Genomic DNA, 22,280 nt, shown 5'->3' with positions numbered 1-22,280 from the left:
ACTTTACTGAACAATTTTGTGCCAGGCACTGCTCTAGATACTGGGGATATGTGGTCAACAGCACAAAGTCCCGGCCCGCCAGAAGCTTATACCTTCACGAGTAAGATCACTTCAAGTTCTGATAAGTGCTAAGATAATATAATACGCAAGGTGACTGGAAGGCTTCTTTGGCTCAGAGGATCAAGGACAACTTCTCAGAAAGAAACACTGGAATTGTGACCTAAACAGTGAGAAGACAGCCATGGTACAAGTTGGTAGAGAATATTCCAAGGTGAAGGAACAAGAGCTGAGATGGGAGCCTGGACAAGTTCTAGGGAAAAGCAAGAAAACCATCAGTGGCTGGAGGGAAGTGAACAAAGGAGAGACTAGAGTAAGATTAGGAGACAGACACAGAAGGCAGACCATGTAGGACCTTATGGACCAGGAGGCTTATTCTGCGTACAATGTGAAGCTATCAGAGGATTTGACACCTTAGATACCGATCTGATTTCCATTTAGAAAACTCTTCTGGATACTGAATAGAGGATAGATTGACTGCAGAATCAACAGTGAAGGTAGGCGTGTGAGGTACAAGCCTGTTTCAAGAGTCCAGACAAAAACCAACATATCTTGGATGAGGGAGGGAAGACAGATTTGGACAGTGAAAGAACAAGAGAGATACTGAGACTGACAGGTAGAGTTGGGAACAAATGGGTAGAAATAGAAAGTCATAAAGCTGACGGTGAAGTCTTAGGAAGGGAAGGCGGGAATGCAATGAGTCTATTTGGGACATACTATATATGAGATACTTTTTGAACAGCTAATTGAAGATGTCAAGTAGGAAGTTGAATATATGTACCTGTAGCTGAAGGTAAATTTTTATTTTTAATTTTTTTGAGATGGAGTCTCACTCTGTCACCAGGCCAGAGCGCAGTAACATGATCTCGGCTCACTGCAACCTCCGACTCCTGGGTTCAAGCAATTCTCCTGCCTCAGCCTCCCGAGCAGCTGGGATTACAGGCATGTGCCATCATGCCCAGCTAATTTTTGTATTTTTTGTAGAGACGGGGTTTTCATCATGTTGGCTAGGATGGTCTCAATCTCCTGACCTCATGATCTGCCCGCCTTGGCCTCCCAAAGTGCTGGGATTACAGGCGTGAGCCACCGTACCTGACCGCTGAAGGTAAACTGAGATAAATTTCATGAATGTGGAAAAAGAACACTGCTGACAGAGCTGAAGAGGCAATGATCACTTCAGGGAAGGCAGTCTGGTGAGCGCATCTGTACTGTGGCTTTACTTGGGCATGGCTGACTCCTTATTCAGACTTGACTACTGAGCCCCAGAGCTACTTCTGGACACTTCAACCAGGGCCTTGTGAGTACCTCAATCTCGATGAACAAAACAGAAGTCACCACTGTTTCTGCAAAAACCTAGCCCATCTTACAGCTTCCTCACCTTTGGTGGATGCTTGCTGCCTTAAAAATAAACAAATAAATAACAAACAAACCCTTAAGTGAGATCTACAAGGTTCTGGTGATAAGGCTCATGCCTTCCCTTCCAGCCTCCCCATCTAATCCCCTCTCCTACCCTTTATTCCTATTATATCATAATACTATACTAGTTCCTCAAATTGCACTGTTCTATCTTCACTCCAGAGTTCTATATGTGCCACTCTCCCTACTAAATTTACTTACTTATTTTCCTTCCAGCGAACTTCTCTTTCTCATGCCATCTCTCATTGTACCAACAGCTACTGAGGGCCTGGTATGTGCCAGGCATGATGCACAGAACCTTCCTCCAGGAAGCCTTCCTTAACAACACCCCTCCCCTAGGCTGGGCTGGACACCAATTCTCTGTGCTTCCATAACAACCTGCCTACCTCTATCAGAGCACTTGCCCACCATATCTAATTTTTCACTTTACTAATGTATAACCACTTCAGTCTGAAAATGAGCTGAGGCCCATATGTAACAGCAATATTTTTTTTAATGAGTAAATCAAGACAATAAAGAAAAAAATGAAGCCAGAATTACAGCTTAATACAACAAACTATACTTCTTCAGGCACTGCACACTTTTTATAGGTCAAATGCACATTCAGTTCTGAGCCTCTCAATTAACAATACCCAAGCGAGACACACGGCACAATCCATCGTGTCCGTAAGACAGAAGGTAAACTACTCAGAACGTCTACAACCCTTGCCTGCAATCTCACCTGTATTTAGCTGTAACAATTGCACTTTAAGATAAAACAGAGTGACAGTAATAGTGGTACAGACAGTATAAAGAGTATATATGGTAACGAATTTCATAGGGATATTTATTAAAGTGGTCTTCAATGAAGATCAACAACATAAGGCAAAAGCACACTTCAGTAAAAGTGATTCCATGGGAGTGCAAAGCAATGAAACAAACGATGAGCCTATTTAGAAGAGGCTCTCCAGGGTACCAAATCCTCTTCTACTCCTGCGTCTCTGCTCAGGTCCTTTCCTGACCTGAACAGTGTAGTGGAGAAATAATAAGATCATGCATGAGCTGCTGTGTGCCTAATATTTTGAGAAAGCTGAAACACACCAGGGTAGAGAGAGTTATTATAGACTAAAGTTTCTCAAATTTTTTTGACTGTGACCTATTTGTAAGACGTATATGTTATTATGTCACACCCCAATTTACATATCCATGTATGTATAACTGAAACAAACATTTGGTGTAATATGATACTTATGGTTACATTTTGTATGTTACTTATGATACTTAGTATGACACAAAATATGTTCATACTTTATGTTAGATCATTTTTTAAAAATCCTGGTTGCAACCATTATACTGATTTCATGACTCCCTAGTGGGTTGTGACCAAAAGCTTGAAAGATGTAACCTATATGAATTCAAGCCTTTCTTGATGACCTCATTTCAGTGGTAGACTCGTAGCTTCCAGTATCCAAGCAAATTCAAGTGATGGATTTACACAGATGGTGGTTCTGTGATCCACCAAAACTACCTTGCCACATCTGCCCCTCAATGTAGCAAGCTTGGTGGGCGATACAATGGTTCTTTCGCCTTCCATTCCTAGCAAGAAGCCAAGAATACCTGGTATACAATGGATGAACAATAAGCATTTGTTGAAAAAATGAATTGCTGTCTAGCCTATTCTTGGCTTAAGGGATCTTCTGATAGCTCATCGCTACTTAAGACTTCAACATCAAGTACAACTGCCTCCTCCTCTGGGCTCTGTTGAGAGCCAGCAGCCACCTTCTTCCAGATGTTTCTTTTACCCCATCACCTGGGTAAACAAGTCCTCTTTAAGGACTTCCCATTGTCTTCCTCTTTGGGCAGGTTCTCTCACGTACATATATACAGACAAGAAATACATCCTTAGTATCTAAAAACATTGTTTTCTCCAATTTGAAAATTGTTTAACCAGAAATTAAAGAGGAAACCTTTCATCCCAAAGGGATTTGATCTTTTATTCCAACTGGAAAGCAGTGATAATTTGAAGCTTTTCTGACATAAGAGAAATGTTGTTGACACAAGTGTCATCATGGCATGTTGAAAAGCACAAGGTTTCCAAGGGAGGAAACCTGAGACTGAGTTTAGAGAAATTATTTCACTTACTATTGGTTCTACTGTACTACACCCAGGAGTCATTAAATCTGTGACTGCTTATAAATAACTTATTTCATTTAGACTTCATATAAAATTTTTCCGTATACTCCTACCTATATCATTCATACACACACACAGAACAAATCAATGGAATGGTTTCTGCTTTATAAATCTGTAGGTCACTAGAGACATTTAATATAGTTCATGTCTAGTTTACGATTACAAAATTACCTTTTATAATGATAATTACATGTCAAAATTAAGCTCCTAAGCATCACCATTCCCAATCAACAGGTCAGATGCCCAATTTGGGTGCTGGTTTTGGAATACCCCGAGTAGTCACAATTGGCTCATATTTGAAGTCATTTTGTGGAGGGATTTATTTAGTATGCCCCAACTTCTATCTTAGGAGTTTAGCTCCTACTGGGAGCTTTAGGGCTTTAGGGGTGAAGCCTGCTCTGTCACCTGCAGGGCAAAGGTGTAGGATTCATCTCTTTCTAGAAATAACTGCAATAAGAGGGAAATCTTTTGTCTCCCGGGTGGTCTGTGAGGGCAGTCAACACTGTACCTTAGGCCTTGTTTTAATCCTTTAAAAAAGATGTCTGGCTGGGTGTGGTGGCTCATGCCTGTAATCCCAGCACTTTGGGAGGCCAAGGCAGGTGGGTCATGAGGTCAGGAGTTTGAGACCAGCTTGGCCAAGATGGTGAAATCCCATCTCTACTAAAAGATACAAAAATTAGCCTTGCGCAGTAGTGGGTGCCTGTAATCCCAGCTACATGGGAGGCTGAGGCAGGAGAATAGCTTGAACCTGGGAGGCGGAATCTGGAGTGCCGAGATCACGCCACTGCACTCTAGCCTGGGTGACAGAGCAAGACTCTGTCTCAGAAAAGAAAAAAAAAATGTCTGAGTCAGATCTCTGGAAGCTCCCTGGAATAGGGCCTCTGATAGTGGTATTCATGTAAGTTAAAAATTAAAAGATCAACTCTGGGTCTTGAGGCAAGAATGAACTCTTCAGGGATAGGACATGTGTTCCTGGCTTTTCCACAAAGGACTGTAACAAATATTATTACATCAGAACAAGGATCTCTGAGGAAAGAAATAATAGTAATAGTAAAATAAAAAATAAAAAAAACAAATATTATCACAAACTTTGAGGAACACACATTAACCATTTTAGTTGGACTCAGAGAGTGCACTAAAGTTCTGAAATTTAGAATTTGGAAATAAAGGCTTTTTAATCAATTGCTTTCTACTAGTTAAAAAGTTAACTCTGCTTTCAAAAGTAATATCAATAAGAAAAGGACATTACAGAATAAAATTATAAGAGAAAATTAATAATGATGACTTGAACACCCCTTGGCACATAGTTAATATTAGTGTAAACCATTTTAAATGAAACATATTGACTCAATAGTCTGTGTTTGGCAACACTGTGAATAGATTAGTTCAGTTAATAGCTGTTGGTACTTGAGAATAAGGCTGTCTGTTTAAATTTCTTCTAAACAATATTATTTTGACCAAGTCAAATAGACTTTTGCTGAATTTTAGTCTGTATTTAAAAACTTAAAATACATATATAGAAATTTGAAGCTGAATTTGTTAAAGGAAAATAATTGCTATTTTGTCATTGGAGACAGGATTCACAAAGATGCATTCGGTAATAATTCAAGCCTTTTAAGATTCTTTTCCTAGGAAATAGCAATAAGCAGACAAACTGCTCGTCTGCATGAATATCTTTTGATTTAAAACTGGTATGATGCTCATTAAAATAATTGAAAGAATTACATACAATTAGTGAGCTAGTTATGCCTAAGGAGCAGACACTGGCTCTTTACTTACTTGGCATACTACTTAAATCGCAAACTTCGGCTATTTTTAAAAGATGGTATGCTATATATGGAGATAAATTAAATATTTAGAGATAACTAATCAGTAGAACTAAAACTGCATCCTTCAATACCCCAAGGACCAATAAGACACCAAAGTTCAAAGATATGGCTCAGAATACTGATTTTCTAAGAGCATCCGACTGCAGAAGAACAGATGGTCTGTGAACAATAAAGATTCTAAAGAAATACACGTTTCAGCATGACATATAAAGCATGTGGGCTGAAATGATAAGCATATAGGAAAACTAATTAATCATTGTCACCAACAAAATAACACATAGAGAGGCTCAGGAGGTTTCTGGTAAGCCAAAAGTGGGCAACTTAATTTCTAACAACTGGATAACAATTGAGCACAGCGGATATTTGACACAGTTGTTTCCAACAATGTTTAAAAACTACAGGCTTCCATTATGGTTATACGACACTGCGCCTTTTACTTGTGTTTCTGTTCACATGTTCATTTCATCTGGGGCTAGTAAGTACCTATATTACAGAAATCAATGTGGTATAACTAAATTGAATGCAAATTTTAATCCTTTGGTAAGAAATACCATAGATGAAATCCACAAACTCATTATAGCAGACTGGTTAAATGCAGACTCTGGCACCAAACTGCCTGCCTGTGGTTAATCGTGGGTTACTTACTTAACTTTTCTCTCCTTCAGTCTCCTCATTTATTAAACAGAAGGTATTAATAAGACCTTATTATTCAGGTTGCTATGAAGACTGAACTGGTTAACAGTGATAAAGAGCTCAGAATAGTGCCTGCACGTCACAGGTACTACATAAGTGTTAAATACATGAATAAGAAGGCTTTTTAAACCATCTGATTTTCTGCCCTACAGTTAGGGAGATACCACACTCTCCGGGACTAAGAGAATAGACACAGGCTAAAAAACAATGCCAGTTATTTTAATAGTTTGTGTTATCTTCCTCCCCACTATGTCCTACCACCTGAACTAGATTACCTCTTAGTTTCTTCTAGTTAAAAGGAAAAGATCATTTATCTTACTGGAAACAAACAAAATTCCCTTTTCTGACACTCGGTTTAAAAAGAATAGCCTTTTTCTTTAACTTTATAAAATTAAGTTTGATTAGCTTAGTTATCCTCCAGTAGATTACAGGTCCCAAGAAATCACTCAATCATTCTTACTTCAGCCTTCGTTTAGTCAAAGCAAAAGTTTAATTGTTGTTGACTAAGTGATGAACTTCTTTAAAAGAAATCAATCGTATGGATTATCGTTTCGAACTCCAGGAAGGTAAACGTTAAATCTCAAATTAATATAAATTTCTATACCTAACATGCCCTTAAACCTCCCCTAGTGCAATTACAACTATTGGTTTTTTAAAGAGACTTAAGCACTGAAATGGAATTGACATTTGGACCAGGGAGAAATGGAAGAAAACATGAAGATGGAAATCCAGGGGCAGGGGACAAAAGGGGTTCCCAGAATCTCTGCCCAGTTTCCTAAAGAAATGAGTTTAGTAGCTATGAACATCCTGCACAAAAAGTGCCAGGATCTGTGAACAAACTTAAATCTGTGAATAGCAGGTTGGTGATGTGTCAAAGTTCCTTTGGAATTCATAGGGAAAGTTTCACATCTTTGGGCTATAAACAAACATTTTTGCTAATAGTAAAATTACAACATCTCCCAAAGCAATCAAATTCAACAGTGCTGTAGCTCCATCTGTGGCACAAATTCTACCCACCAGGGTAGAATTTTTTTTTTAATTCCATGAGGGAAAGGTTGCATGCATGTACTTATGTACTTGCCCTTCTGATAGTTTTCTACACAACAGTTAATCTTGAGTCCTAACTTTCTGGATCACTTAAGATAGAAATGCTGCCAAGGAAAATGCATACATTCATTTTGAAAACCATCACGAATTAAATGCACCTCCCTTTGAAATATGGACTGCAAATTTTTTCCCCCAATGGTATCATATGAGGGTCACAACTTGAAATATCTGGTAATGGATGTCGATAACAAACAATAATGGTTTGCTACCTTGATTATGAAAGGAAGCATTAAGAGACCAATCTATTGCTCTACTCCTTCCAAATTAGCTATGAGTTTGTACCACCTAAAGCTCAGAAAATAGATTTCCTTTAGGAGAGGGATCCCTGCGCTTGGGGCAGCTGCTGCCATGTGAATGGTTCTGTCTTTGGGTGGCTTGGAATTGATGGTTAGGCTGAAAGTATACAGGAAATCATTATCAATAGTATAGAATCCAGACTTGCACTTTTTATGCACAAAAAATATTCTTTTTCATTACACTAACAGCAAATTTAACTCTGGTTTTCTACTACTTAACAACTTATTAGCCTAGTTAGAATAATGAATGAAGACAATGTTTATTAGAAAAAAAGCTACTTTCATGACTTAAAAACTCATGCCTACCTATATATTCTTTTTTTGATGAAGAGTTCAGCCTCGTGTTTCTCTGTCACTCCCTCAACACCCAGGGTCCTGCTCCTCACCCCAGGACTCAACACATGCTCATCTCAGGAACTGCCCTCCCTGCTTATCTCCTTGGCCCTTTAAACCAGATAAAGTCTACCCTCCTAACTTGGCTTGTCCTGAGAGTTGAATTCAAAGAGACCTGCATTTACTCCTGCCTCTTTAGGCATCATGGCAACATGAATGTTTTTACAATGGAAGCTGCCTCACAGGGGCTGTGCCTGCTGCAGGGCTGTCCCTTAAGTTCTGAGGGTGGTCTTCCAACTGCATTTTAAAAAATTATTCCTTTCCTCTACCCTCAACTCACTCACTTAAAAAACAAAAACAAAACAAGAAAAGAAAAACCTTTTTCTTCCTTTCACAAAACTAAACCAAATTAATAAAAACAAAAACTTACTTCCAAACAAAGCTTACACATTTAAAATCAACGTTACCGTAGCTGAGTCGGTCTTTCATAACCATTTCCTCATTCCAAACCACATCATCTATAAACCCAATAAAATACATTTTACTAGCTTGTTTTTTCCTTCACCCTTTTCCAATTTACACATGACCAAATAAATTAGGAAACGTGATATGCAGAATTAATTTCAAATTTTTAATTCAACTCTATTTCCTATTATTTATTTTCTTTTAGGACTAGTCTAAGAGCTTTCCAGAACAATTGTCCTATAACATAGTGTCCAACTTCTAATGCCTCAAAAGGCAAACAAACTCAAAATACTTATGAAATATAAATTTTATAATGAGCTGGACAACCAAGTTTTTAAAAACTTGACAATTTCCTCCACACAGATTAAATATATGTGTAGTTTTATATAATTATATAGAAAATTGTTTTTCAGCTTTATTTAGTGATATGAGGATGTTGCTTGAAATCTTGGATTATACATTAGGCTTTCTTTGCTATTCTCCTTGTATAGGACAGGACTTTACATGGAGAACCCTCAAATATTTTATTCACAGACTTTAAAACACGGTAACAGTGGTTTATAAATAAGTAAACTTCTTAACACACTACATTCTCTCCTAAGCTAGGAAAGTAATATCGGCCATATCAGATCCTTGGTGTTCAAAGTTAAAACAAGTACTGTTTCTTAACAATGGTTTCATCTAAAAATTACTAAAATCACAAGCTAATGTAGAAACATTTGGACATACAAGTAACCAAAATCTAGTCTTACCACCACCACCTCAGATTATAAGGAATTATTAAAAAGCAAACATTTTGTAAAACATAAACATATTAAATACAGAGGATGATATAGACACAAACAATTGTTTCATGGTAAAGTGAGAAGTAGCTATGCTGATTAATATAAATTTTAAAATAATGAAATAGGATTCAGATATAATTTTCCTCAGACTGAAAAGGTATTAACGACCTACATACTCTAGTTATAGGGCCAGATGGATATGTTACATGAAATTTAGAAAATGGATAAGAAATTAAGACCTACAGTTAGGTAAACACTATGGTGTGCATTCGATCTTCTAAAGCACATCAAATCAGGTTAACGAAACACAACCTCATCTAAACAGGAAGCCCAAATTTAAGGGTTTGTCAAAAAATTGTGTAACAAAAGAAAACCGGTAAGACCAAGAAAGTCACCCTATATATATTTTTTATTTGAAAAAGTCTTTCTCCACATTTTTAATGGGTTACTTATAATTTTAACTGATGATATTTTCCTGTCACAAAAACCTTTAAGAGTTACCTAATCTATTTTTCCTAATTAGGAATTTTCCCACTAGGGATACCAGGCCTTAGACGGGTGCTAAAGCTTCAGCTTATTCACTTCATTAGTGGCCTCTTTAGGACTTTTCTGAAAGAATTCTCTGGGGGTGGGGAGAGTGTTTTATTTGGTCTGATTTCAAAAACTGAGATTTGTTTAAAAAAAGAAATGGCACAATCCAGTGAATAGGGTAACGGCGCCACCAGAGGATGTGTCTTACCATACAGGTATCCAGATCTTCCAAACGCTCTATCTCTGTTAGCTCCTCCACTGTGATGATGGAACGTTTAACTGGCTTCTCCTCAGTCAGCTCGATCTCTAAGGATTCTTGTTGAGGAAGGGTCTTGCCACGTCTGCTGAAATGGTCAGCCTAGAAGGTCAAGACGCATATGAGGAGAAATTAAAGCACAGAGACCAGAAGCGCTGGTTAGCTGGATTTCTGAAGACATCTTCCACAAGATGGCGCAGTGGAGCACAATGTTGACAAGTGATAAGGACAATTCTTAATATATGAACAGTACAGTAACTTACCTCTTTTATTATCTTTCTTTGGAATCAAAGAGTGTTTTAAGCAATAAATTATAAATCTCTTTTAGTAAATGAAGAGACAACTTAGTAGTGTTCTTTTTATTAATTTTGATATTTCCTCTGAAGAAATTTCCTTCTATATCTAGTACTAAAAAGTATCTGAGAGCAATAAAACAATTCCAACTTTCATTATTTTTAAAGGAATGAAAGGAAGGAAATTACTAGCAAAATTTTAATTACTGCTAGCTTTCATTGTTTTCATATAATGAATACCATATTTGATATGATTTCTTAATTTCCAGTGTTACACTTTAGGTAAACATAACAAATTAAATAAGAGGTAGAATAAACTTAGCTGAAATGAATAAACTTCAGTGCTGAGCTGATCTGACACCAGAAACTTTGATTTAATTCTGAAACACTGAAAACCAGTTGGCAAGTCTATGGAAACTTTGAGAACGTTTACAAACTTAAGTTAGTGAAAATGGTATCTGAAAGTCATTGAAAACAAGGTTTCATTTTGAAGATAGTATTTCCTTCATATGGGACTTAATCTCTTTCCTTACAATCTAAATCAGCAGTACTAATGTTAAAATGAAGTGCAAACCAAAAGTGCATTCAGCAAATTTTTTCTCAATTAAAAAAGTCAATACTTTCTGAGTAAATTCTTTAAGAAAAAACAAATGCAAAAAAGTGAAAAATTCAAACCTTCAGTGTAGTTCTCACATGAAGATTTCTGTTAGTATAATATGTAGTATTTGTGTCATAAGCATTTTAAGGCCATTCCTGGAGCTATGGGTTATCAATAAACTTTCTTTAAAAAAGCTTATTTTAAAAGGATGCTCTAGGCCAGGTGCAGTGGCTTGCACCTGTAATCCCAGCACTTTGAGAGGCTGAGGCAGGTGGATCACTTGAGGTCAGGAGATCAAGAAAGGATTTCACATGGTGAAACCTCATCTCTACTAAAAATACAAAAATTAGTCAGGTGTTGTGGCGCACACCTGTCATCCCAACTACTCCGGAGGCTGAGGCAGGAGAATCGCTTGAACCTAGGGGCGGAGGTTGCAGTGAGCCAAGATCGTACCACTGCACTCCGGCCTGGGCGACAGAGCAAGACTCCCATCTTGAATGAATGAATGGATACTCTATTGCTTTTGTTTGTACTTATTTACAAAAAAGAAAAGGCTGAATTAGGAGCTCTAAACAATCATGTAGCTCTTTACTGTGCCAGGAAATAGAAAACAGTGTTTTTTACATTCAATGTGGTGATAAACTGGTTTTTTATATTTCCAATTTAGCACAAAACAATTTACTGTTAAAATACAATAAAAAGAAAAATGAGAAAAATAACATGTGTTTGGAGACTCTATCTTTTTTTGGTGCTATAACGAAAAAACACATTTTTTCATATGCACTGATATTGGAAGCTCAAGAAGTTTTTGGATGCTTCCTCTGGGGAACCATCCATTAGTGGGCCACCTCTGGTCCACAGGCAGCACTTGAATCGTGCTATTAGAGATGTCTGTCTTGTCTTTCGGATTTTAGAAGGCAGTCTTGCACATTTTTCTCAAATGAATTTTTCAAAAACATGCATTTTGTCTGCTTCATGTAGAAGAAGCTGTTGCTACTCCTCCCATTTTAGGATTCTCTAGTGTCAACCAATAATTCAATACCATGAAACTGGCATCTCCATCCCACACAGTTAAGAAAACATTGAAGAGTTATTTTTCTTGAAGGAAACATCGCTATAACTTTCCTGGGAGACTTCCACTGCATCATATTGAGACATAAGATATAACCAGTTATAAAAGCTTCATCTGTACTTCAGAGAACTTCCTCAAGTTTGCGAAACATTGAGTTTCTGACACATTTTTTCATATGCACTGATACTGGAAGTAAAGTCCCCTACCTAATCATGCTGCTATAAAGACACATGCACACGTATGTTTATTGCAGCACTATTCACAATAGCAAAGACTTGGAATCAACCCAAATGTCCATCAGTGACAGACTGGATTAAGAAAATGTGGCACATACACACCATGGAATACTATGCAGCCATAAAAAAGGATGAGTTTGTGTCCTTTGTAGGGACATGGATGCAGCTGGAAACCATCATTCTCAGCAAACTATCGCAAGAACAGAAAACTAAACACCGCATGTTCTCACTCATAGGTGGGAACTGAACAATGAGATCACTTGGACTCGGGAAGGGGAACATCACACACCGGGGCCTATCACGGGGAGGGGGGAGGGGGGAGGGATTGCATTGGGAGTTATACCTGATGTAAATGACGAGTTGATGGGTGCTGACGAGCTGATGGGTGCAGCACACCAACATGGCACAAGTATACATATGTAACAAACCTGCACGTTATGCACATGTACTCTAGAACTTCAAGTATAAAAAAAAAAAAAAGGCACAATCCAGTGCCATTTTCTAGAGACAGTGCCAGTCTCTAGATGAAGAAAATATATATTTTTTTACCTTGGTTATATCCAAGGCACCTGTTGGGCAGTCAGCAACTATCCATCACTAAATTATGCCCATTTTGTTCTTGCACTTTCTTTATTCAAATATTTTTATTTTCTACCATATTTTTAGAATAGTCCATTATCAGATAATCATATCAGCAACAAATGAGCAAAGATACATTAAAATGTTAATTTTTAGACCTCAGTCTCAACATTTCTTCCCCAAACTTTTGACCTTCATTATAAATAAGATTTCTGGATATAATCAGTTCTGCTTTCCCTTATCATTCTCTCTGGAGAAGTTCTAACATGCTCCAGAATGGCTAGAAGCAACATAGAAGAGAAAGGAGGAAAATCAAGATCACAAACCATAAAGCTGTAATAGTGTGAAAGAAATCACATTCCCACACCGGAAGTCATCTTGCATCAGAGCAGAGATGAAAAAGGAGGTCCTGCTCAAGATGTGCACAGCACTCACCAGTTTATGATGGCAATGTGAGAGTGCATCCAGGATTTCGTCCACAATTCGATCAGACAGGAAGGAGGCCACTGTCAACTTTACTTCACTATGTGAAAATCAAAAGGACAGAGTATTATTTTAATTTGTGCAAGGGGGGAAAAATCATCCATCCTTGCTGCTACAGTGATAAGGTCAATTGTGATTCCATTTCTGTCTTTGAAAGTAGAATATAAGAATGTGTGAACAGGACTAAGGATTTCCAAAAATAAACCTTAAACACTGCCATAAACACACAAGTAATAGACTTTCTTTACCAATTTCAACCTGCCTCTGCAATTTCAAAACTCAAGATTTAATGGTAGAAATGAAAAACATCTGGATAAAGACAAAGTTAATGGGAACCATATGTACCATGTGGTGAGGAACAATTCATCCATTGACATAAAGGAAAACAAACCTGGGCTGGAGTAAATTAAGAAAGTCTAGCCTGGTTGTTAAGTCTTAGTTACTGCTTTAGTATGCATATCACTCACCCTTTTAAAAAACTTTTCACCAATCAAATGATACCGTAACTGCGTCTGCTTTGACTGACCATCTTACTTTGAATATTTACAAAATCATCTACCCTTAACTTTTATGAAGACAGGTTACTGAAATTTGCAGTTCTGGTGCCTGTTGCCTGACCTCAGAAAGTTGTCTACACAGCAGAAAGTGGCTTGTTGTTTTTACTAATAAACAGACCCAGCCACTAAGAGTCTGTCAGATGGCTGGTATTTTTGTTTGCATTTTTGCAATTTGGTATTCCCAAGAATTCCACTTTTATGTGTGTTCTCAGTCTGAATATCTTAATGCACATATGTACAAATGTACATTAAGCACAATATATTTAAAGGTAAATATGTGAGAGAAATACATACCTATATTCCAACATTGTCTCATAAGCTAACGTTGAAAAGATATTCGTGTAACACGGAAAAAATCTTGCCAACCTAAAGGCAATAATTTGCATGGAAATTTCTCTGCCCGGGGAGATTTTTGAATAGAAGTACTTTTTATTTACAGTAAAAATTATCTTAAGCTAAAGATAAAAAATACATTTAATTTCTGTCCCTGAAACAAGGTATCACTAGCTATTTGCTTTATCTGATACTTTCCTATTCCCCAGAGGTGTCTACTGATACAAGATTCACCCAGGTCTCATATTAAAAATACAAGTTACTGGTCCCACTCCAAACTCTCAGAGGCACCTGAAAATCTAGTTTTAAGTACTTCCTCTGATTCTTTTTAGGCATGTTTAGAAATTATACGTCCTCATAAAACTATAGGTTCAATAGCTTCTCCTTCTCTCTGAAAGTGGGTAGGAGTGGTTTATCTATTTCAAATTGTAGCACCAAAAAAGATAGAGTCTTAAAAACGCAATTATTTTTTAATATCTCAGGATCGTTCTATCATTTTGCTATTGGATACTATGCTTCCTTACTGGTTAAGCTTCCAGTCTGCAAAGCTTTTAGAGGAAAAGAGTCAACTTAACCTCCCCATGCAAACATGCATATTATATGAATGTATACATACATGCATGTGTAGGTGTAAATATTTTCCTTCTATCAATGTTCAGTATAATGCATTATAAAAAGCCAAGTAAGGAGTTAATGAACATAAAATTGATTCATTGATGTGTGTTCTATACTGCTGTTCAACTTTCAGAATCTGCCTGTTTTCAAAGGAAATGATCATATTTGACAGAATTTGATACTCAAATAAAGCTATCAGAATAGGATCTATTTGTGGCTGAAACCATTATTATGAAAGAATAGTAGCCAATATATTATTTTCTCCTTAATGTTTAGGCATCTCCAACAAAAAAAATTCTGAAACCACCGGTTATAAGAAAATGTGAGCACACTCAGTGAAGGGCTAGAGTTTATAAGGTCACTAATCTATGGGGTCCTATAAACCCTCTATAAGTCTTTTCTAAAATTTCTCAAGTCCTTCTAATTGCCTTACAGTTCAGCTGAGTAGGATTTAGGGGCTTTAGTTAAACAAAACAAACAAACAAACAAACCAACAAAAACAAGACCTGAGATTATTCAGTTACTGCAGAATTTCTGAATCCTCAAAGTTCTATAATCTGGATTTAAAGTCATCAGCCTTTGATATCTAGTTAACGACAATATAATTTGGGGCTTGTTTTGGTTTTGACTCATTTTTCTCATGGATTGTCACTTAGCTATATCATTGTGTGTTAGTACCACCCCCAGCTCTATAGACAGGAGCTATTATTTCTGCTACATCTAAATATCTTTATCAATATTCAAAAATGGTTAAAATGGAAAATTAAAAAATGTTTCTGAACTTAGTTTTTAGTCATCTGATTCCCCAACTAAGAAACATTATGAGAATTAGCTGAGCTGTAATGTAATATTGGTGATGGACCAAGAGTCTCTATGTAAAAATTCAGAAAAGTTTGCCAGTAATCACAGCTTCTAAATATTTATATCTTATCATATTTTTCAAACTTTTTCAAACAGAAATCTAGGTAAACACTGCAAAGACACCATTAATACACACATAGTATTACGGACCCACCAAAATAACCCAGAAGGAACACATGCTAAGGTCAAAGTGGGCCTCTGCCTATTTATAGGCTGTGCATTTGTTCACAGTTTATGGTGGTGAAAAGCAAACTGATCTCAATCTTCAAGCTAGTGACTTATAAAGGTGAAAGATAAACTTCAGAAACAGAAAACAGGGATTACAAACATGTACCCCCCTCTTAAATATAAAACCCTTAAACAGAGCAGATAATTCTATGTCCTTAAGTAATGCAGGCATTTACGTGATCATCTTATTTTGGAAATGTATAAAACCTATGCATTTATGCACAGTTATATTTATATACAGTTTCTGCCTATTAAACATGCCTAAACATATTATATATGGATACAGCCAACAATAACCCTCTTTACAGCTGCCTCCACTGCGTTTACAGAAATTGCAGCTCCTAGGTTTATGAACATTATAAACCTACCTAATTTTGTTAAGGATATCAATTCCAGACTGCTCCAACAGGACATTTTTAACAAAGGTACGTGGAATAGAAATCTTTTCGGTGCTGGCATGAATCAAGTCTTGTCGAATGTGGGCTTTTTTCATCACATTGGGACAAAGATTCTCAGCAGCATCAACCATGGACTCAAGCAACGCCTGCAATGCAGCACAAGTGAAGGGAAGAGATGATGACACTGCACCAGAGACGCCCGCCATAAAACTGAAAGGTGGTAATATATGATACGGAGCCCTCAGAGAACAGGAGCACGACAGAGTCCCAGAGCACAACCAAGAATTCTGAGCTGCCCCGGGGTGACTTGTGACTGTTGGATGATCATTGATCTCTGGTAATCACTTTAAATCGACACTTGGCAGAACCAAGCAAGCTTCACGCTGGCATCTGAAGTGTTACGGTGTGTCAGCTGTATTTAACACAAAGCCGTTAAGGAGAAGATTAAAAAATACAAACATCAAGCCTTTATACACACCCTTACCACAAGAAATTGTTTTCCCTGGTACTAGAAAATAAAGTCACAGGCAACCCTAGCAAATATATCATATTTGAATGTTTCTGAGATTCCACAAATCACAGAAACCCCAAATTAGGGTGAACCATTCAATGGCTCTATCAAAACAGCAGTAGCAGAAAAATCACAGAAACTACTGCCAATTTTACTCTTTTAAAAGAAAAGCTTTAGTGTTAGGTAAGATATTAATTATTATGACAACAATAAACAACATGAAAAATAACAGACAAAAACATCAACAGCACTTTATAGACAGCATTAATAGTAACAGTTGAAAGACATTCATACAGCACTTTAGAGTTTGAAAAATGTTCTGCACATTTTATCCTTCCAACATCTGTGAAGATGGGAAGGGCAGCTATTCATGTGATCACCATTTTACAGTTGAAGAATGTGAGCTAAGGGAAGTTAAATGATTCGTCTGAGATGGGTGATACGGTTGGAAAGTGTGGAAAGGGCATCAGCGTAGGTCAGATCTAAATTTGAAATCTAGCTGAGTGACATCGGACAAAGTTACTGATCTCTCCATTTTACTTTCCTTGCCCATAAAATGACAATAAAAACGTTCTCACCTTATAGGATTATTGAGGATAAATAATATTACATGTGTAATGTGTTCCATAGAGTGTCTAGCACACAATAAGAGCTCAGTATATCACAGATATTAAAAGCTCAATATATCACAGACATTATTATTAATCTGATTTCAAAGACTGTTCTTAATGATAAGAAACCCAGTTTTTGAAAGTGAGGCTTGGATCCTATTAACTGGTCCAGTGTGAGTAAGGACCAATGAAGCACTATTATCGAAAGACTAGTACAGTGGTTTATCTGCTCACATATTAAAATGCAAAGCACAATCCACCAGTAAAATTTCTCATTGCACTGCAGTATGAGCAGCAGAGTAGCACGCTGTTTACAAGGATCATGTGGGAAACCAGGGGAAGAGAGGAGGGAGGCAGCTGTTTGAGAAGTTTCCAAAAGCCCTTCCTATTTTGACAGTGGTCTGTCCCCATTATAACTCTGGTTGAATAATCACTGAAGTAGTACATTTTCCAAGAAAGCTCCTATACCAATCATCTGCAAGAGATGCAAGGAAGTCAGTTTAAGGCAAATTAGTTTCCTCTTTGACACTGAAATAAACACATTCTGTTCTAGATGGAGTAACAGTCTGGCACTCCTGATACGAACAACCTGAGGAATCAATACTCTGTTTTAATTCTGTCATGTTCTTCAACATATCAGTTACTTTCTGAAAGGTCTCCCTGCATGACAGTGCTAATTCAGTTTGAATGAACTCCACACCTAAAGGGAAGAAGCCTGGCTTCCAATGTAAACTCTGACATGAAATTTCTGTGGAATGTTAAGTAAGTAGTATTAAGTGAATAATCTGCAGATCTCTGCATTTCAATCTATAAAATTATATAAGGTCTCTTTCTGCTCCATGAACACATAACTTTGACCCTATAAAAAGGAATTTTAGCCTGTCTTAGGCATTTAATTAATCCAGCAAATATTCTGCAGTTAGTTCCTTACCACCACCTTTATCCCAACAGTACAATACACCACTTTAAAAGTAACTTCATCCAGGATTTCCTTTGATCCACACAACTACTCTGTAGGTGAAGGTAGACTTTATTTGAGGGAACTGGGGCTCACAGGATGTAAGTGACTTGCTCAAGGTTGCTCAGCTGGTCACTGGAGTTGGTGAGATGGGGAATCAGGTCTTCTGTTTCCTACTCTTGTTTTCTGTTCTACCCATCCTCATTTAATGGCCCTGATCAGCAGCCAAAAGAATGTGCCTTTCATCTCTGCTTTATTACTTATAAATTTGTTCCCTTGTTCTCTTAAGTAAACAGTATCTAGGGCTGCCAGGGTGAACTTTGCAGTGGTAGGACTGGGAGGAAGATGAGAGAGGACTGTAGCCTCTCCTTCATGCCCCATGGACCTCTGCACACCAGACCCTGTTCAATATCCATCCTTCCCATGGCTTCAGAGTGTTACTTATATTCTAGTGAGTCTCAACCAAATGTTTATCTACAATCACCTATACAATACATATGACACATACACAATAAAGCCTAGGGAACTTTTCCACCTGCATATTCTGCCATGGAAAGTTCAACTGCAATGTGTTGTCCTCCCTTCCCCACTCAAACAATAACAACTACAACAGCAAAATCAGGCTTTCTTGCTAAGTTCTTTACTGTGAAAAATGGTATCAAACTAGGTGAGAAATCTGCAAGTCTCACTAGACTCTACCTACCCCAACCCCTTCCACCACAACTATCTCCAAAACATGCCAAATTTATTCCTAGATATTTCCTCAAAAGTGGAAATATGTCAAAATTATTATTCTTTAGCACAGAATAAAAATCCCTGAAGTATCTGGTAGATGCTGAGCTTGCCAGCCTCATTTCATGACATATCTCTCCATTTCCTTTATAACTAGTCATAATCCAATCATGGTTGTAGCTCCCCATATGATCCAGGCTCTGTTTCCATGCTTTATACACACTGTTTTCTTGACCTAGATTCCTCCATTTCCCCCTCTGGGCCAGAATAAAACATCTGTACTCCTCTGTACTCAGTTCAATATTTTTCTTTGAGAATATTTTCTTTCTTCCCCTACTCTCTTCACACTCTAAGCTGTATTTGATGACATGCACTCTTTCCTGATGCCATACAGTGGGAACCTCAGTAATCAAAAATAAAATAAAATAAAATAAAATGCTCAAGAAGTTAGTGATTTTTACCCATTTTTGGGTCAAGACACTCCTTTGAGGATCTGATGAACACTTATCCAGAAAAATTTATATACAATTTTAATAGAATTCTGGAACTTCATGGAGAGCTAGAGTCATCAGACTCTAGATACAGAGTTAGAACCTGGTGACAATTGTGAAACCCACCTTACATCCCCAGGGCCTGGCACACTTCTTAAAACAATCACTAAGGAACATATTAAAAAGTATTACAGGCCCAAGGACTCACTAAGTATGAGTACTATATAGTCCATCTTTTCTGTACTAAACTTCAGTGCTACCTCTGTCATTTCTAACATCTGAATATATATATCGGTCTATTTCTGGGATCTGTTTTTTTGGTTCATCTACCTCTGCATATTGTCCTAATTATCCTAAGTCTTAACATGTAGTAGAACAAGACTACCAACCTTCTTGTTCTTTATATGTGTCTAGGCTATTTTCGAGCACTGCTTTTCCATATGTTTAGAATCAACTTTGTCAAGTTCTATTAAAAATCTATTGGAATGTCTATTAGAACTGTCAAATAACAGATAAAGTTGGAGAAAAACTGACATGTGTAATAGCAACTTTTCCTACCCACAAATACGACACATATTTTTATTTTAGAATTTCTTTAAAGTCTCTCAATAAACTTTCTCCATTGAGGTGTTAGAGATTTTTGTGTGATTTATTTCCTAGGTACTTTAGATTTTTCGGTTATCATTTTATTATTATTATTATTATTATTATTATTTTTATTATTATTCTGAGATGGAGTCTCGCTCTGTCACTCAGGCTGGAGTGCAGTGGTGGCGTGATCTCGGCTCACTGCAACCTACACCTCCCGGGTTCAAGCGATTCTTCTGCCTCAGCCTCCTGAGTAGCTGGGATTACAAGCACCTGCCACCACATCCGGCTAATTTTTTTGTATTTTTTTTTAGTAGAGATGGGGTTTTGCCATATTGGCTAGGCTGGTCTCGAACTCCTGACCTCAGGTGATCCACCTGCCTCAGCTTCCCAAAGTGCTGGGAGTACAAAAATGAGCCACCATACCAGGCTCTCTGTTACTATTTTAAATGGTGACTATTTTTAATGACATTTTCTAACTAGTTGTTGCTGACATATAGAAACACAATTATATTTTTATTTATTTATTTATTTATTTATTTATTTATTTATTTATTTGAGACAGGATCTCATTCTGCCACCCAGATTTGTATGTGTGCAGTGGTGCAATCATAGCTCACTCCCACCTTGCTGGGACTACAGGCATGGGCCACCATGTCCAGCTAATTTTTAAAATTTTTGTAGAGATGAGGTCTCACTGTGTTGCCCAGGCTGGCCTCAAACTCCTTGGCTCAAGTGATCTTCCAGCCTCAGCCTCCCAAAGTGCTGGGATTACAGGTGTGAGCCACCGTGCCTGGCATCATTTTTTACATATTGTTCTACATCTAGAAACCTCACACAAATTCAATAACTTACCTGCAGATTCTTTTGGGTTTTCTATGTAGGACATCATAAAATCTGCAAATTCTGATAATTTTTCTACCTTTTTAATTCTTACATTTCTCATTTCTTTTGCTTATCATATTGCACTGGCTAAGACCTTCAGTATAAAGCTGAATAGAAGTGATGAAATAAACATCTTTGCCTTATTCCTGACTTTAAAGGAAGTATTTCCCCCATTAAAAAAAAAAAAAATCTAGACCTAGCAAAAATTGGAAAAAATAGGACGAAAAACATCTATTACCCTAACTCTTAAAATTCACCAGTTGCTAATAATTTGCAATATTTGTTTCTCCCTCCCTCTGAAACACCTGAAAGCATGTAGGCATCATGACCCTCCCTACTAACTTTTTAAGTTATCCATTAATAGCTCATTAGTTTTCAGCCTCTCCTCACTTCCAATATTGGTACTTAAAATTATGTATTTCACCCTAAGTACCGGTTTAGTTGCCTCCTACAGGTTCTCATATTACTATTTACATTACTGTTCAATTCCTTATATCCTCTGATTTAAATTATGTCCTCCTCTTTGAACCATGAGTTAGAAGTAATTTTTAAATTTATAAACATGTGGGGTCTTTTTTTTAGCTATCTTTTGTTATTAATTTCTAACTTATTTGAATTGAGACGAGAAAATATGGTCTCTGAAATTGTGCAGATGACCTTAATGACTTCATGGGCATTTTTCATAAATATTCTACGGACACCTGAAAAAAATTTCACATTCTCCTTTTGTTGTGCACTGATTGAATAGTTGCATTAGATTGCAATTGAGATTTCTGTTGTTCAAATCTTCGTCATCGTTTTACTTGATCTATCAGTCATGGGCAGTTATTTTAAAAGATCTCTACCACAATGGCAAATTCGTCCATTTTTCTTTGCAATTTTGTCCACTTATTCATTTATTTATATACGAAGCCATATGATTAGATGCTTACACACTTGAAATTGTTACATATTTCTGGAAAACTGGACCATTTGTCATTATTCACGGACCTGTTTCTCTCTGGTGATACCTCTTCTATGGCCATTTGGGTGGGATCAATTCTTCTGGCTTGGAACTCAACCTTGTATGATATTTAGGATCACTGTCACCTGCCCATGTCAGTCACTATGACACCAAAAATAACCCAATATTTCCTAATGCTCTTCTAGAAATGCAGCATAACGTCTAGTTTAGTGCCTCTGTTTTAGTGACTATACTAGGAATTTTAACATGCGTATTTTACTTCATGTGTAAAGCAACACAGTCCAATAGAACTTTGAGATGATAGGAATATCTGTGCTGTCCAATAAGGGAGGCAACAGCCACATGTG

The 22,280-nt window shown here is 37.2% G+C and overlaps 1 protein-coding gene across 3 annotated transcripts in view; it reads right to left on the bottom strand.

The window, feature by feature from the left end:
- The window catches only part of CARMIL1 (capping protein regulator and myosin 1 linker 1), a 343,848-nt gene that overhangs the window by 52,755 nt on the left and 268,813 nt on the right, over positions 1-22,280 (bottom strand). For all 3 annotated transcript variants that reach the window (XM_025381879.1, XM_025381880.1, XM_025381881.1), the window contains exons 27-29: positions 16,164-16,339; positions 13,154-13,241; positions 9,893-10,042 (exon numbers count right to left, since the gene is read on the bottom strand). In XM_025381879.1, the coding sequence (XP_025237664.1) occupies positions 9,893-10,042; positions 13,154-13,241; positions 16,164-16,339 (414 nt within the window). The remainder of the gene's footprint in view (positions 1-9,892; positions 10,043-13,153; positions 13,242-16,163; positions 16,340-22,280) is intronic.

The sequence above is a fragment of the Theropithecus gelada genome, chromosome 4, assembly GCF_003255815.1.
Source record: "Theropithecus gelada isolate Dixy chromosome 4, Tgel_1.0, whole genome shotgun sequence".
Taxonomy (NCBI): Eukaryota; Metazoa; Chordata; class Mammalia; order Primates; family Cercopithecidae; genus Theropithecus; species Theropithecus gelada.
Note: the sequence above shows the minus strand (reverse complement) of the source record. Positions and strands in the feature narration are given on the sequence as shown.